Raw genomic sequence first — 15,724 nt, 5'->3', positions numbered from 1 at the left:
TAAAGAGAACCGACATTCTTTCCTTTAGCTATCACCAAATACCCCTTAGTGAGTTTCTATTTTCCTTCACCAAAGTAACTATGATAGCCCTCATCATCAAGAATACCAGTAGAGATCAAATTCATCCGAATATCGGGAACATGTCGAACATTCTTCAAAAGTAGCTTGCATGAAGTGTTAGTATCCAAACAGAGATCTCCTTTTCCAACAATCTTACACGTAACATGGTTTTCCAACGTCACTGAACCAAACTGTCCACTAGTGTAAGAAGCAAATATATCACAACGATTGGTGACATGATAAGAAGCACCCGAGTCTACCGCCCATTATGTATCTTGAGAAACAAGGTTGATACTATCATTGTCGTAAACAATATCGATGTCGTTACCACCCACATCTGCAACCTTACTACTTCCATCTTGCTTATTCTCCTTTTGTTCCCACTTTAAAGATCTGAACTGATACTTCTTGTGTCCTGACTTACCACAATGATAACATGTAATCTCTTTTCTCGAACTGGATGTTCCCCGTGACCTGTCTAAACTGTCACTACGATTCTTTGGAGTTTTACTTTTTACTTCTACCCTTTTTTCAGTCACGAACACCTGATTTGGAGTTGAGAAGCCCTGTTCTTTTCTTCTAGCCTCTTCATTCAACACGCTCTCTTTCATCATTTTTAAAGTGAGCTTACCTTGTGAAACAGAATTGGTAATTAAACCACAAGTGTCTCTCAACTACCAGGCAATGAATTAATCAAACACATATCATGAAGCTCATCATCAAATTTCATTCCTATCGCAGCCAACTCATTTAGAATCCCCTGAAAAGCATTTAGATGCTCAAACATAGAAGACCCATCTTGATATTTTAACGAGCAAAGCTTCCTAAATAGAAATGCTCTGTTTTGAGTGTTCTTCTTCTCATACAGCTCACTCAAAATAGCCCACACTTTATGAACATTAACTTCATTAGCCAAATGCTGATACACACTGTTGTCAACCCATTGCCTAATCTAACCAACTGCCTTTCTGTTCAGCTTCTTCCAATCTGCATCTGTCATAGCCTCTAGTTTGCCTTTATCACCCAAAATAGTGTCTTCATAATCATAATTATACAATAAGTCCTCAATCCGTGACTTTCAGATTGTGTAATTGGTAGTTGTGAGTTTGATCATCGTTCTATTACTGTTCAACGATTCTTCCATTTGAATTATATAACAATCACCACCAAACGAACTCAGCTCTGATACCACTTGTTGGAGAAATCGAATAATAGCACCTGTTTAGCAATCCAGAAATAGACAAGCTACAACAAAGGTCTAACAATTCTTTTTATTCTTCTGTATAATCAAATAGGCAGCCAATTCAATTGAGCATCAAACAATCAAAGAAACAGAGAGCAAAAAACCAAGATTTTACGTGGAAAACCCAAATTAGGTAAAACCACGGGACACTTCGGCCACTTATATCATCCACTATATCAAATGGGTACACAATGTTGTTCAATACAAGCCTAGAGGTAATCTAATCAAAATTATCAATTAACCTCATCCTAACTTGTCATTTACATACATTATCATCATCACTAAAGATGACTAACTAAATGGAGAAAAAATAAAGGAAATCAGAAGAAGAACCTGCTGTTTCAATAGAGGAATTGTTGTTTCAATGGAGGAAAAACTGCTGGAAGAGGGAGAGAAAAAAAAACACTAAAAACTACTGTGTTTTTTTTTCCTTAATTAAATATGCCTTAATGGGCTTTATTAATTTGTTAGACCCAGCTTCCAAATGAACATATTATTATTATTATTATTATTACATTATTCCTAAATAGTAATTGGTTAAAAAAATATAAGGTGTTTTCTAGAACGTAAGTTAAGAAAGAGACTTGATCTTTTTTTAGGACAAAGGTGGTTGAATGAAGTTTGATCAACCAATATTTTTATTTTATAAGGAATTATCATAAGCTTTTAGAGATTTAGCTTTAAATGTCAAGCTTTTATTAACTGTAAATAGATTTTGAACTCTTGATTTTTTATTTTATTTGAACCTAGTTACTATTTATGTCTTCATCCACCAATCTAAAAGTTTTTTCAAATTGTTCGAATTTCACATATCAAAAATCAATATATAGCTTTGATTTGATACCTTTTATCACATGATTAAAGATTTTCTATACATTCCTTACTATCAATAGAAATAACTTTTAAACTCTACCTATTTAGTTCCTCACACACCAAGAGAGGCATTCTCATACAGTATCTTTGTCGGTCTCGATCATTTTACTTGATATTGAATCTGCTTAATTCGTTGTTATGATGTTCTAGTTTCGTTTTCCTAGAAGAAAAGGGGTCGCCTCCGTCAGAAAATCCCTGGCTCTTTTCTTTCAACTACCCGCTCAAACTCTAAAAAAGAAATTCCACCCCTTCCTCAGTGCCAGTGGTGTCCGGAAAAAATGTGATTTTCCCTCCAGTTCCTTTCCCGTCTAATCTGATCTCTCGTATCCTTTTGTAGCTGCCACAGCTGAGCGCTTTCAAATATTAAGTTAGTCATACACCTCTCGCTCAACCCTTAAAAGAAACTACATTTAGTGACTTTAGACAATGATATATATATAATAATAATAATTATTATTATGAAACAATTTAACACCATTTTATTAAAAAACCTTAAAAGTGGAAGGTCAATAATCAAAACTAGACAAACTCTAACTTTGATTATAAATGACAAACAAACGACTCTAGATTTTCTGAATGGTAATAATCAAATAACAATACAAACAAAGATTAAATTACGTTCATAATCTTTGTTGTTATTTGTTTTATAGTTGCTTTTATCTAATATTAAAGGTATTTTAAATAGAATTAGTATACTTTTTGCTTTTACACTTTGACAATCAAAATTTACAAATTTAGTAAGAATAAATAATAATTTATTAATTTATGATCTCAAACCCAACAGTGTCTCTTTATTTTCTTTTGGTACCAGGGATATTCTGATAAAATCTTTAGTTTTGTTCTTATATTTTGTAATTAAGATTGAATCTCATTAACAATAAGTATGTTATTTAATATTTTAATTTCATTGAGTACCTTTTTTCCTTTCTATATTTTGTTTATTAATTTAAAACTTTGATTTTTTTTTTCTCTTGTAAGAAGATTTTAACTCAAGGTAGATGGATCTTTTTAAGTTGTGTGATTCTAGCTTGTACAACATGTATAACCCAACGATTCACAGATTGAGAACTTTCCCCAACATGTTTCATTAGTGGACATAATGAAAAGAATGTGGGAAGATGAATCATTATCTTTGTAATGCTCGTACCTGGTTATCGTTTGGTCAGCACAATCCAAACTCAAAAAGTACCCAAGAAGGTAATTATAATATATTCCCCATTTTTATAAGGAGTTCATGTTTATTGTAATTTCTCAATGTGATCCATCACAATCTCCTAAACTTAGTCACGCAACATCTTTGTCACGATCCTATTCATAGTCCTAGACTCCTCCGATTATGACTTTAGAAGTGACCCACGTGACACTTTGTTTTTACGAAATTCAAGATTTACTCCCTTGTGACACTTTGTTCTTACCACTGGGTCATCTATGATACCACATATAACATCCTTTACTCGGGTATCATTACATGTGAGAAAATATAACACAAATATCTCTAACAAATCACTCGACCACCACAACCAAAACTCAAAAGATATTAATGAAAATAGTTATAGTCTATTAACCACACTCTTATAAAGATATCATATTTATTGTGATGTCCCGACCTGTACGCCCCGAACCCGGCTAACGTTACCCGTGATGAGATAGACTACAAATACTCACGAATAAACCATTAATTAAGTCACCACAACACAAGCTTAAAAAGTATTAATGAAAATATCTATAATCTATTAGCTTTTATTAGCCTCACTCTGATAAGGAGTTCATATTTACTATGATTTTCCGATATGGGACATCACAATCTCCACAACTTAGTCACATGACATCCTCATCACAATCCATTCGTAATTTTAGACTCCTCTTATTAGGACTCTAGAAGTGATCAATGTGACATTTTGTTACTGCGAGATTCAAGAGGTGCTCCCCTGTGACAATTTTTTCCTACTACAGAGTAGGCACTGGTACCACCTATAATGCCCCGAACCCGGGTATTATTACTTATGAGAAAATAGATTACAAATACTTCTAAGTAAACTACTCCATAACCCAAGCTCAAAAGATATATATGAATTAATTATAGTCTATTAGCCTACCCTTATAAGAAGTTCATAATTATTGTGATTTCCCAATCAAAAATATCATAATCTTTATAGCACATACGGCACATACGACAAATATTTACCATTATAAATTTATTTATTTTTCATCCGTCATTCATAAAATTCATTCCGTGAATAAAGATACAACTGAAGAATAAGAGCTTGAGACTTTAAAATTCTATATATCGCCCTAATGAAACCCGGAATAGCTAGAGTACCCATCATTACAATTTTTTTTAATGGTCTTAATCTTATCTATTTTTCTGTACGTTTATAAAATAATACCAAACAAAGTATGCTTTAAAGTCGACAATGATATAGAATTACCCTTAATTTTATAACTTCTCAAAAGCTAACAAAGATCGATGGATCATATTTGTTAAATCATGTAATAATTATTATGAAGATGTGTATTTTTTGTCAAATCAAAATAATACAAAAAAATAATTAAATAAATAACAAATTGTTGTTAAATTGCATATCTTCAGTATCATTTGTGTATAAATATTTATTACCTTTTTAATTTTAGTTGCATTAAAACAAATCGCCCACAAACCTAAACATATTATGAAATTGCTTCCAAAGAAGTTAGTTAAACATAGGTTTGATTTAGATGGAGTGATTTGAATAATTTTCTAATAATCACAATTTTGCTTTATTAATTTTATCATTAATAATATTATTTGAATAATAAACTAAAATATTTATTATAATTATAAAAAATATATATATTTGATTACATATATATCAATATTCTGTAAATTATTTTTTTTTTTTTATCAAGATAACCCTGAAATGGCCTATATTTTCCAAACCCAAACAAAACGAGGTTACTTGATTACCTGAATCCGAAAACATGGTGTGACATGTAATGTCACAAATATATTATTAATTATAATATAAATAATAAATGAGAAGATGAGACAATAATGATTTCAATTATCTCCACAATTAAATTTGGACACAAAGTAATTGATGGGAGTTAATTATTAGAGATTAATATATAAATAGTTTCCATAAATATGAATAAATTTTATTATTTTAATGATCTGTCAAACAAATAATATTATATTATGAAAAAAGAAGTTAATAATTTATATTATATTTGATTATGATTAAGATAATGCATTTCCCAAACTAAGAAATGAAATTAATTTTATGAACAAATTAAATTATGATTAAGAATAATAAAAACTAATTATTCTTATTGATATTTAATTGAGCCAATATTATATATATAATTTTAAAAATTAAAACTCTTTTTTTTTTAAAAAAAATTAAACCATTTATACAAATATATAGTGGTACATAATATGAATTAATTTGGTTATTGTTAACCTTAAGAGTGTAAAATTGAAGAAAAAAAACAAGTTAATGGTAGAAAGTAGTTTTCATACACATACAACCGACAAAATATATAAAAAGAAAGTATATCGATCTTAATTTCAGTCGAATAAGAAAAATAACTGTGAATAAAAAACAAAAAAAATCGTCATGACATTTGTAAAAGAGTTCTATCTAAAATCTCAACAAATTAACTAATATTTTATTTTAATATAAAACTAAATTATTCAATAAAATTTAATGCATACAAATAATATTTAGTACTTTTAGTCCAAATAATTCATTTTATCATTAAATATACATATTATATTTATTGTCTCCAATCTGGCAAACCGAGTTTTCATCCTATTAATACCTTGATTCTCATTCTATTCATGTACCAATTCAATTGCATACTTTTTATACAATAGTTGAGTTTGAGAGAGAAAGAGAGAGAGAATGGAGATGGTTTCAAATGAGAATGGACATCTTGTACCTATTAGGGTTCCTGGTGGGAGTCACATTTTAATATCTAAGTATTTCAGATTCAAACCAACCGATGAGGAACTGGTTTCACTATTTCTCCTTCGCAAATTCCGCTCACTTCCGTTGATGGTAGATGTGATTGCTGAGGTTGATGTCTACAAGTTCAATCCATGGGAACTTCCTGGTATATATATTTCTATCATTCTTTTGTACCCGTGTTTAGTCTCGTCGAGTGAAAATCAAATCTAAAATCTTTTTATTTTTATCTTTATTTTGATTTTGAGCTTATCTTGTTTTGATTTGTTTAATATTTGTAATGACTTTTAATATGTAGATGATCACTTTTTCTACTTATTTTTTTTGTTTGTTTATTGTGTCATAGGATTGTCTATATATGGTGAAAAAGAATGGTATTTCTTCACCCGTAGGGAAAGAAAGTATCCTAATAGTTCATGTGATATTCCCAACCGAGCTGCTGGAATAGGTATTTGGAAGGCAAATGCAGTCGACAAGAAAATTGGTCATCCTAAGGTTCTTGGCATCAGAAAGACTATGACATTTTTCACTGGAAAAAATTGCAAGACTGACAAGACCAACTGGTTGATGAAGGAATATCGTCTCCACGACGATTATTCTTTCGGCAAAGTAATGCCTACAAAAATTATTTAATGATAGTATGTTGTTTAATTAAGTTTTATTTATTTATTTATATTTAATGGTTTGTTAATTATTTTTGTAGTTTAATCCATGGGTGCTAGTTCGCATATATAACAAGAAAGGAACGAAAGTGCCCTATCACCCGCCCCAACAGACAAATCTGCAAGAAGAAACAACTGTCATCTCTAGTCCCACGACAACTATCGTACCACCGACGACATCCTTTAATGATCATACGATGCATGTCATCTTCCCTGACAGTTTTATTAATGAAATGTTGCAACCTTTGACACAAGAGGACATTGATGAATTGTTTCCCATCACTTTGGGACAGGATCACTTTGGGAGTGGAGAACATTGATTAAATTTTGGATCATTTGATATAATCAGTTTTGGTTATTTCTTTAATTGTTTTCTTGTCATTTTTTTTTTCTACAATGTGTAAGGTATTTAAAATTATTATGTTTCTCAATTTTCATATCCATTAAAATTAGTTAAACCAGTAATTCTTGAAATTTTAATTAATTGTGTCAATGTAATAATTGGTTTTAAATAAATAAAAATATTATTGAATTACTAAAAAAAATTGAAGGTAGGTTTCTACCGTAATCCCAATGACACGACATCCATTTAAAAAAAAAAAATAGGAAAATGTTTAATAAATTTGTTGACAAGCGTCCAGATTCACAATAATTTAATAATTATTTAAGGATTTGTAAATTTCACAAGAATTTTATCACTAAAACACTTAAATTTTTATAAGAAAATAAAATTATTTTAAAAATAAGAATGAATTGAATTAAGATAATGTAAAGGAAAACAATAAATAACCATTAATAATTATTTTATAATACTTAAAAGGAGATTACGAATTTATTATCACATTCAATTATGATTCTAATTATAAATACAATATTTTATATATAACAGAAATAGAAAGAAAGTTGTTCTACAGCTCATCTTCATTAAAGATGAAAAACATATTATTTTATTAATTTGTATTTTTTTTCGTATAATTTATATTAGATGATAATCTATATATTTTGGTAGCAATATTAAATTTAAAAATTAATAATACAAATTATTATATATATTTAAATATTATTATAATAAAAATTTAAATCATATTTTATATAATAATTTTTTTTATTTTTTTTTTATAATTTATATTAGATGATACAAGATTATAAATTTTTGTGTAGTAATCTAAATTTTAAAATTAATTATACAAATTATTAAAAAAAAATATATAAATCTTAAAATAATATTACAAATTATTATAATAAAAAATAAATAATATTAATTAAAATTAAAAAAATAATATATATTACAAAATATATATATTTTATATTTTATATATTTAAAAAATAATTATATATTTATTATATAAATACTTTTATTAATGTTTGAACTATTAATTATCTCTAAAATATATATAGAACAAATAAATTAGTAAAATCTATAATTCATGTATATATATATATATATATATATATATATTATATAATATTAAAATTTATCGTTTTTTTTAACAGAGTTTTATGTATAATGATAAATGATTAAGAGACTATAATTTCTCTATCTAAAATTTGTCTAAAGAATATATCTGATTATTTGTTTATTCGTGTTTTTTTTACCCTCAGATTTCAGTTCCATCCGACTGTTATTTAATCAGATTGAATTTTTTTGTTACGGAATTTTATAATTGGAATAATACTTCGAGCGTTTGGTAGGTTGTTTGCTGCTCATATATGTTAATTGTCTTAGTGATACTTTTTCGAATTTATGTACATTCCTTGTTAGCAACAAATGATATGAACTTAATTATCATATCTGAAATTATTTCTCTTTTGTCTAATAAAATGCTTTTGAAACCGATTTTTCATTTAGATGCTATTTTATAGGTATCCACACTTGATTTGTACGAATTTTCATTATTTTGACAATATATATTAAGATTGAACAAGAGTATGTATATTTTTTGATTTTTGCATTGTGAAACAACTCTCATATATATATATATAAAGGATGCGATAACTATGGCACTAAATTATGTCTATAAATATGTCCAGAATATTAGACCAAATAATACAATTAATATTATGTCTATAATTAAGTAAAAGTAAAAGACGAACGTCCCAAGGCCTTAGTCAAAACGTTAGCTAACTGATAACTAATAGGCACATATTGGGTGACAATATTTCCAGAAATTAGCTCATTCCGAATAAATTGGCAGTCACTCTTAATATACTTCGTACGATAATGAAAAAAAAAAGATTACTAGCCCGGGCGTAACCATAAATAAAAATCATATAAGGCTGATCTGTAAAAAAAAATTATAAAGGAAATAATATATGTAGCTATAATATATATATATATATATACTATGAAAAAATTATAATAGAAAAGGAAATTTTAGATTCTGAATCGAATTACTGAAGTTATTTATATCCTGTGATTTTTCATTGAATAAAACTTATCGATTATTGAATCAATGTCTATCATTGTAGTAACTCTCTTTCATTGTAGATAATTATAGAATTTGTCAAAAATTCTTCTTCCATCTTATTCCGAAGAGATGTTTTAAGAAGTTTCATAACTGAGAATGATCGTTCCGTTGTTGTAGTAGAAACATGTAAAGTTAAAACAAGACAAATCAATCTATCAATTAGGTGATAATGATGTGCTTTTTCAGTCCTTATAAATCGTCGACATAATTCTGAAATTGTAGAAATATTCTGAAACCTTTTATGATTAACTATATCAAGCTTATAATGAACGTCTTGTAATTGATCTATAACAATCATTCATATTAGGTATCTCAATACCAGTATTTTTACAAACTGATTGCACAATCATTAGATGATTATCATAAGTTTCTATTCTCAAAGTATGAATGATTATCGTCTTGTAGTTGTCTAAAAATGAATGGTTTAGAAGAAGTCTGAACTGGCAATGATCAATTCTTAAAGGTGATGAATGTCCATTGGTAATTAAGTTATGGTAATATGTATTTTGAACAATCCCTTTCCAATCCTCCTCTTATAGGTAAGCTTCATTTGAACTAAATTCAATTTGGTTGGAATCATGTAATGTATTGTTGAAAATCAAGGCAAGAAAGGGTGGAGACAAATATGAGTATATAATTTATGAAAATGCCCAGATAGCTAGTGTTTGTAATTGTTTGTGCGTGTGGTCGATCGTGTTTGATTTGCAATTAATAGCAGGCGAAATTGAAGTAGTTGAACCCCACTCCCATGTGTAATAAATAAATTAAGGCATTCAAAATGGCAGATGATCGGTCTTTGATCCCCATCCAACCCATATGGACACTTTGCTTGGATTTTAATTTAAAAAAAATCGAACTAAAAACAAAAACAATACGCCCACCGAGGGGCTCGAACCCTCGACCACAAGGTTAAGAGCCTTGCGCTCTACCAACTGAGCTAGACGGGCTTGGTGTTGTTTAGATTTTATTATAACAAAAAATAAATCTGGGCCACCCAGGGCTATAGTCCACCATAGCCTTTGGTGTAGCTACGCCCCTGGTTACTAGCGATGTGGAGAGCCCGAATGACCCTTAAGATACCAAAGAACTCGCAAAAAAGCATCCCAATGTTGTTGCATTGAATTGCTTAGAAACTGTGCTAGAGTGTGAACAACATAACTCAAATCTGAGCGAGAAACCGAAAGATAGACCAAACGACCAACCAAACGCTGATATTGGTCAAGTTGACCGAAGATATCAGTAGTAGACGAAGCAATATAGTGATTCTCCATAGGTGTGTCAATAGGGCGACACCCAAGCATACCAACTTTAGTTAATAAATATAGTACATACTTGCATTGGGATAAAAATATCATCGGGACCTCGAGCCACCTCAATACCAAGAAAATACTTCAAACGCCCCAAGTCCTTCATATGAAAATACGAATGCAAATAATTTTAAAAACAAGAAATCAACGTGGAAGAACTACCAGCAATAATTAAATCATCCACATAAACCATATGAATAGAATATGCATCTCGAATAAGGCTAAATAAGGAATAATTAGCATAAGATTGAGTAAACCCATATGTACACGTTTTTTTCATGTTCTTCTTTCTATTGAAAAATTACCCCGTCTATAAGGACGGTTTATGCGATCTAGAAATTATCGACCCCATACCTTACCTTCCTCACGTGCTCCCGCGGTAGGACACGAAGGGTTTTTATAGTAAGTACGACCCATGCACTATTAAAAAACGTTTTTCTTGTGTTAAAGCGAACTGTGTTAAAGAACCCCTTAACTTACCTTCATATATATAGTAAAAAGGTAGAAAGGGATGAGGAACCGAAAATAGAGTTCTTTAGCACAAACATTTTAAATTGGCCCATATATGTTTTAAATCGATACACTTGTGGATGTATCGATTTAATTGACTTGAGAGTCGCCACTTTAGTTTTTTCCCAAAGAAAAGAAAATCAGAGATTCGTTTTAAGAGTTCGGTATTTGGTTACATATTATTAAAATGCCTAGGACGATATGTCCTATACGCCTGTCTTTACAGATAATCTTTACTCCTAAACAATTGACCAGTTGATGTTTGAATGTTTGTTACATATTCGTTTTGAGTTCAGAACTCTTTTATTTATGTGAGAAATATTAACCAGTTCTGCAAAGGGGCTAATCCTATTCACGAGGTACTTGACGAGGATAAATCAATGAAAAACATTGAGCACAACTCCTAAGGAAGAAAAAAAAGTCACGATTTCCAAGGAGAGAAAATGAGTGTAAACAATGAGGATAAGTATTCGAATCAGAGATTAGAAGTTTATTTCCTTTAAAAAAAAGAAAAGAAGATAATGAACTAATTCAAAGCCCTGAGTGTTCCCCCTTTCAAAATTTTTGGAGTTATGAAAATCCCGAATACAACACATTAAAATGAGTCATTTTTAAAAATAATTTCCAAAATTCCCGAAACTTCACACGATAGTCAAAAATAGTTTTAGAAGTTCAAAGTAATCAAGTTTGAAAATTTTATAATTATAGAACTCCGAATATGACACTGCATAGATATTTTTTCAAATAGATCACAAAAATTCTGACATTTTTTTTATGGGAGTTGAAAATATTTTTAAGAAGCTACATTTTTAATTTCATGATTTTTGGACTCATGAAACTCAAGTTATAGCCTCTTAAAGTTTGGAGTTTTGCTAAACGGGTCCTACAAAATTTCATAAAATTTTATATTTGAAGAAAATAATATATTTAAATTTTGGGAAATTTTGAAAAAATTTGAAAGTGGCTTGGATGTTTGAATCATCGTTTTAAAGTTTTTTTTTTTTTTGTTAAATCAGGGAAACAAATAGGACTTTAGAAATTATTTTATTTTATTTTTGGATTTTAATTTTGTTTAAAGTTTTAAATCAAAATAAAAGGAAAAAAAAGCATAAGGACTCAATTAAAAAGAAAAGTTAAAGACCTATTTTAATTTCGAATTAAACATTTAATTCGAAATTAAAATAGAAATACCTATTTAAAAATAAAAAAAGCTCAGAATCCTCTTTAAACAACTTGAATAAGTTGGAGAAATTGAAACATAACAAAATACAAAAGAATGAGACTGTAACTTCTTTGTTTTCGACAAACACAGGTTTGGCGAATCCTTTAAACAAGATCGTTCTTATGATCCTAATCTAACTCCTAACTAATCCTAATCAAGACAACTACGAGTTAAGGTTTAACCAAAACACATCTATTTCAGCATATAACAGTTGATAGATTCAGCCAAATACTCAACAACAAGTCAAATGAACCATAGATTCAAGCATCAATATTAACTGACATCGGTGTACAGAACAACCGATGCCTCAATCATATTACATTGATCTACGTTGGATTAGTGAGTACCTGAAACAGCAAGGGTAATTCTTGAAATTTGAATTAGTTCTAAGTTATTTCAGAATTATCTATAGAATACTTGTAATATTGTTGAACATTTCAAGATAATATAATCAATAAAACACTTAAATCTTTAATAAAAAAAATTAAATTAATAATAAATATTTATTGAATTAAGATCATTTTAAAGAAAACAATAAATAATAATTAATAATAATTATATAAATTTAATATGAGATTTAAAGTTTATGATCACATTAAATTATGATTCCTATTATAAATGATAATAAAAATGAGAATTACATTATTATAGAGAAGATGTGCTACAGCTCATCACCATAAAAGAAAAAGGAAAAGAAAAACAATTAAGATTGAGAAAATAATTTTGAAAAAATTTAATTTAATTTTTGGAGAAATATAATCATTAATATTTTCAGTATAACTAACTTTAACTTTGCTCGGTCAAAACTCGACTGGAGCTTGACTTTGACCGAGTTCGAGCCGTTTATTATTCGAGTCAAACTCTCTCCATATTAAAATAATTAAATATTTTGTATTTATTTAATATTAAAATTTTACACAATTTTTTTTTATTTCCCTCTCTTTTCAAAGCCCTAATTTATAATATATATAGTTCATTCATCATATTCTACCGTCACTCTTCATCTCTTCTTCTTCATCAATTATTCTTCATCTTCTTCGTCATTTTTCATCTCTTCTTCATCAGAGTTATTCTTCATCTTCTTTGTCACTCTTCATCTCTTCTTCATTAGTTATTCTTCATCTTCTTCGTCACTCTTCATCTCTTCTTCATCAGTTATTTTTCATCTTCTTCGTCATTCTTCATCTCTTCTTCATCAGTTACTCCTTATCTTCTTCATTAGTTACTCTTTTTCAAGTTACTCTTCATCTTTTTCATCAATTACCCTTCTTCTTTCGTTATTCTTTTTATTCTTCAATAACTCTTATCTCTTCTTCTTTAGTTATTCTTCTTCTTATTCTTTAGTTACTTCAATCACTCTTATCTCTTCTTCTTTATTTTTATATACATTTTATTCCGTTTTCACAATTTCTTTTATTATTTTTCTTTCTTCAATCTTCACATCTCATTAATTCACAATTGATAATTAAATTTATTTTAACTTATAAAATTGACATAGCTTTTAGATAATTTTTTCATGTATTAGAAAAAACTTATGTACTTATATTTATATAGATAGAGCTGAATTGTTGGGGTTTGGGATAAAACATGAGTTTTATCACAATAACCTAAAGATCAAACGAGCCCTAAGACTCTCATAAATTACGAATTTATTCAATTATACAATTTAGTTTGAATACGCTATTTAAAACGAGCCCTAAGACTCTCATAAATTACGAATTTCTTCAATTATACAATTTAGTTTGAATACGCTGATAAATAGCTCACAGGTGGCCATAATTTGACGTTTAATAAATGATGTCCTTAACAAGATTAACAATAAATTTAAAATAAGATGATTTTATTATTTCTAATAATCATTAAATTATTGTATGGTAATTGTGAAGATATTTTAAATGAATTAGTATTGGAGATAAAAATTATTAAGTACATATTTTTGTTTTAAAAATACTTAATGCAATATTATATAAATAATAATAGTTTAAACATAATGACAAAAACGATATAACATCACTATACCTTGTCACCAAACATACTAAAAAAACAATGATATAACCATTTAAGCGCACTAATATAAACTCACGCTACGATCGGCACGACGACATGATAAGTATAAGAAGAAAGACATGATCATTGACATGGGCGACACGATATTGTCCTACGCCGTAAGTCATCAAATCGGCGTCGAAATCACAATTAATCAAAAGAAGCGCGATCGGCACAAGAGACACGACATGATCGGTACGGGGCGACCCAGTATGGTCTTGTGTCGTTCAATAAGTTTCCCTAGTCTACGGTTTCTTGTGCATTTATAAGCGCCACTGGAATTTTTCCTCAATTGCGGTTTATCTGTGATTATCTCTTAGGGTTTCTGCAATTACTCTATTTCTGCCATTATGGGGAATTAGAAGAACAAAAATAATAAATCTAAAAAAGTTAAGGATTTTGTTCTAGAATGAAATAAGAAAGCATCAGTCAAAGAAATTGAAAGATTTGTTGAAGAAGTCATCAAAGAACAACATGATACCAACACAATTAGACAATCTGCTCCAACTGCTGATGGGAAAATTTATGTCAAAAATAATGCAGGAAAACAGAGGGATAATGAAGGAGTTTGGAAAATAAACTATAATGAAAGAGCTAATCTGTTTGTCCTCAAGAATCAGATTACAAAGCAAGATGCATGCCAAAAGGGAGAAATTATCATTAATAAGGAGAAATCACATCATATTACAATTTAACTCAACATCCACTATCTTTAAGACTGTAATCTGCTGAAAAATAAGAATATGAAAAAATTGTTCAATGGTAGGTTATTACAATGAATGAACTGATGAAGGCTCCTAAATCCAAGTCATATAGTATCAAGAGCAACTCGACATGGAAAACTAATGAAGTCTGAAAGAACAACAATACAAAAAAGTCAAAAGATCGTGCCTATAAAGATAAAAAAATCTACTTGGGCAATACACATAAAAAAGTGGAGGTATTGAATTATCCATTTAAATTTAAATTGCCTACTAAAATAGAGGGAAATTGTATAAACGAATGGGAAAATATAGTTGTGGGAAACTATGTAGGGAAAAACATAATATCCTTCTCAATTACTAAAGAGGCACTTTTGAAGCAATGAGAAGGAAAAGGTCCAGAGAAGATTTTAGCAAATGTTCATTATTTATATTTCCTTAAATTCAAGAAAGGATATAATTTGGATAAAATTCTAGAAAATGGGCATACATATATATGATCCAACTGTATGAAGTTGGAAAATGCCTAAAGAAACTGCACATATATGGTTCAAGCTCTAGAATATACCTACACATATGTACAATTCTGAAGCCCTTAGTCATTTTGCAGGTTTATTTGATAGACTATTATACATGGACTCAATTACTAAATGAGGAGAGCACCCATCATTTGCTAGAATTAGTA

At 29.0% G+C, this 15,724-nt stretch overlaps 1 protein-coding gene and 1 non-coding gene across 2 annotated transcripts; one reads left to right on the top strand and one right to left on the bottom strand.

Moving 5' to 3' along the window:
- Positions 1 to 6,066: 6,066 nt before the first annotated feature.
- Positions 6,067 to 7,105, top strand: LOC124930603 (protein ATAF2-like). The gene is made up of 3 exons (XM_047470933.1): positions 6,067 to 6,271; positions 6,470 to 6,732; positions 6,827 to 7,105. The coding sequence occupies exons 1-3, from the start codon at positions 6,067 to 6,069 to the stop codon at positions 7,103 to 7,105; spliced, it is 747 nt and encodes a 248-aa protein (XP_047326889.1).
- A 3,022-nt stretch (positions 7,106 to 10,127) lies between these two features.
- TRNAK-CUU lies at positions 10,128 to 10,200 on the bottom strand. Its single transcript has one exon. It is a non-coding gene; the product is annotated as a tRNA-Lys (tRNA).
- Between the last annotated feature and the right edge of the window lie 5,524 nt (positions 10,201 to 15,724).

The sequence above is a fragment of the Impatiens glandulifera genome, chromosome 3 (assembly GCF_907164915.1).
Source record: "Impatiens glandulifera chromosome 3, dImpGla2.1, whole genome shotgun sequence".
Taxonomy (NCBI): Eukaryota; Viridiplantae; Streptophyta; class Magnoliopsida; order Ericales; family Balsaminaceae; genus Impatiens; species Impatiens glandulifera.
The sequence above is the reverse complement of the archived record's forward strand: the minus strand, read 5'-3'. Positions and strand labels throughout refer to the sequence as shown.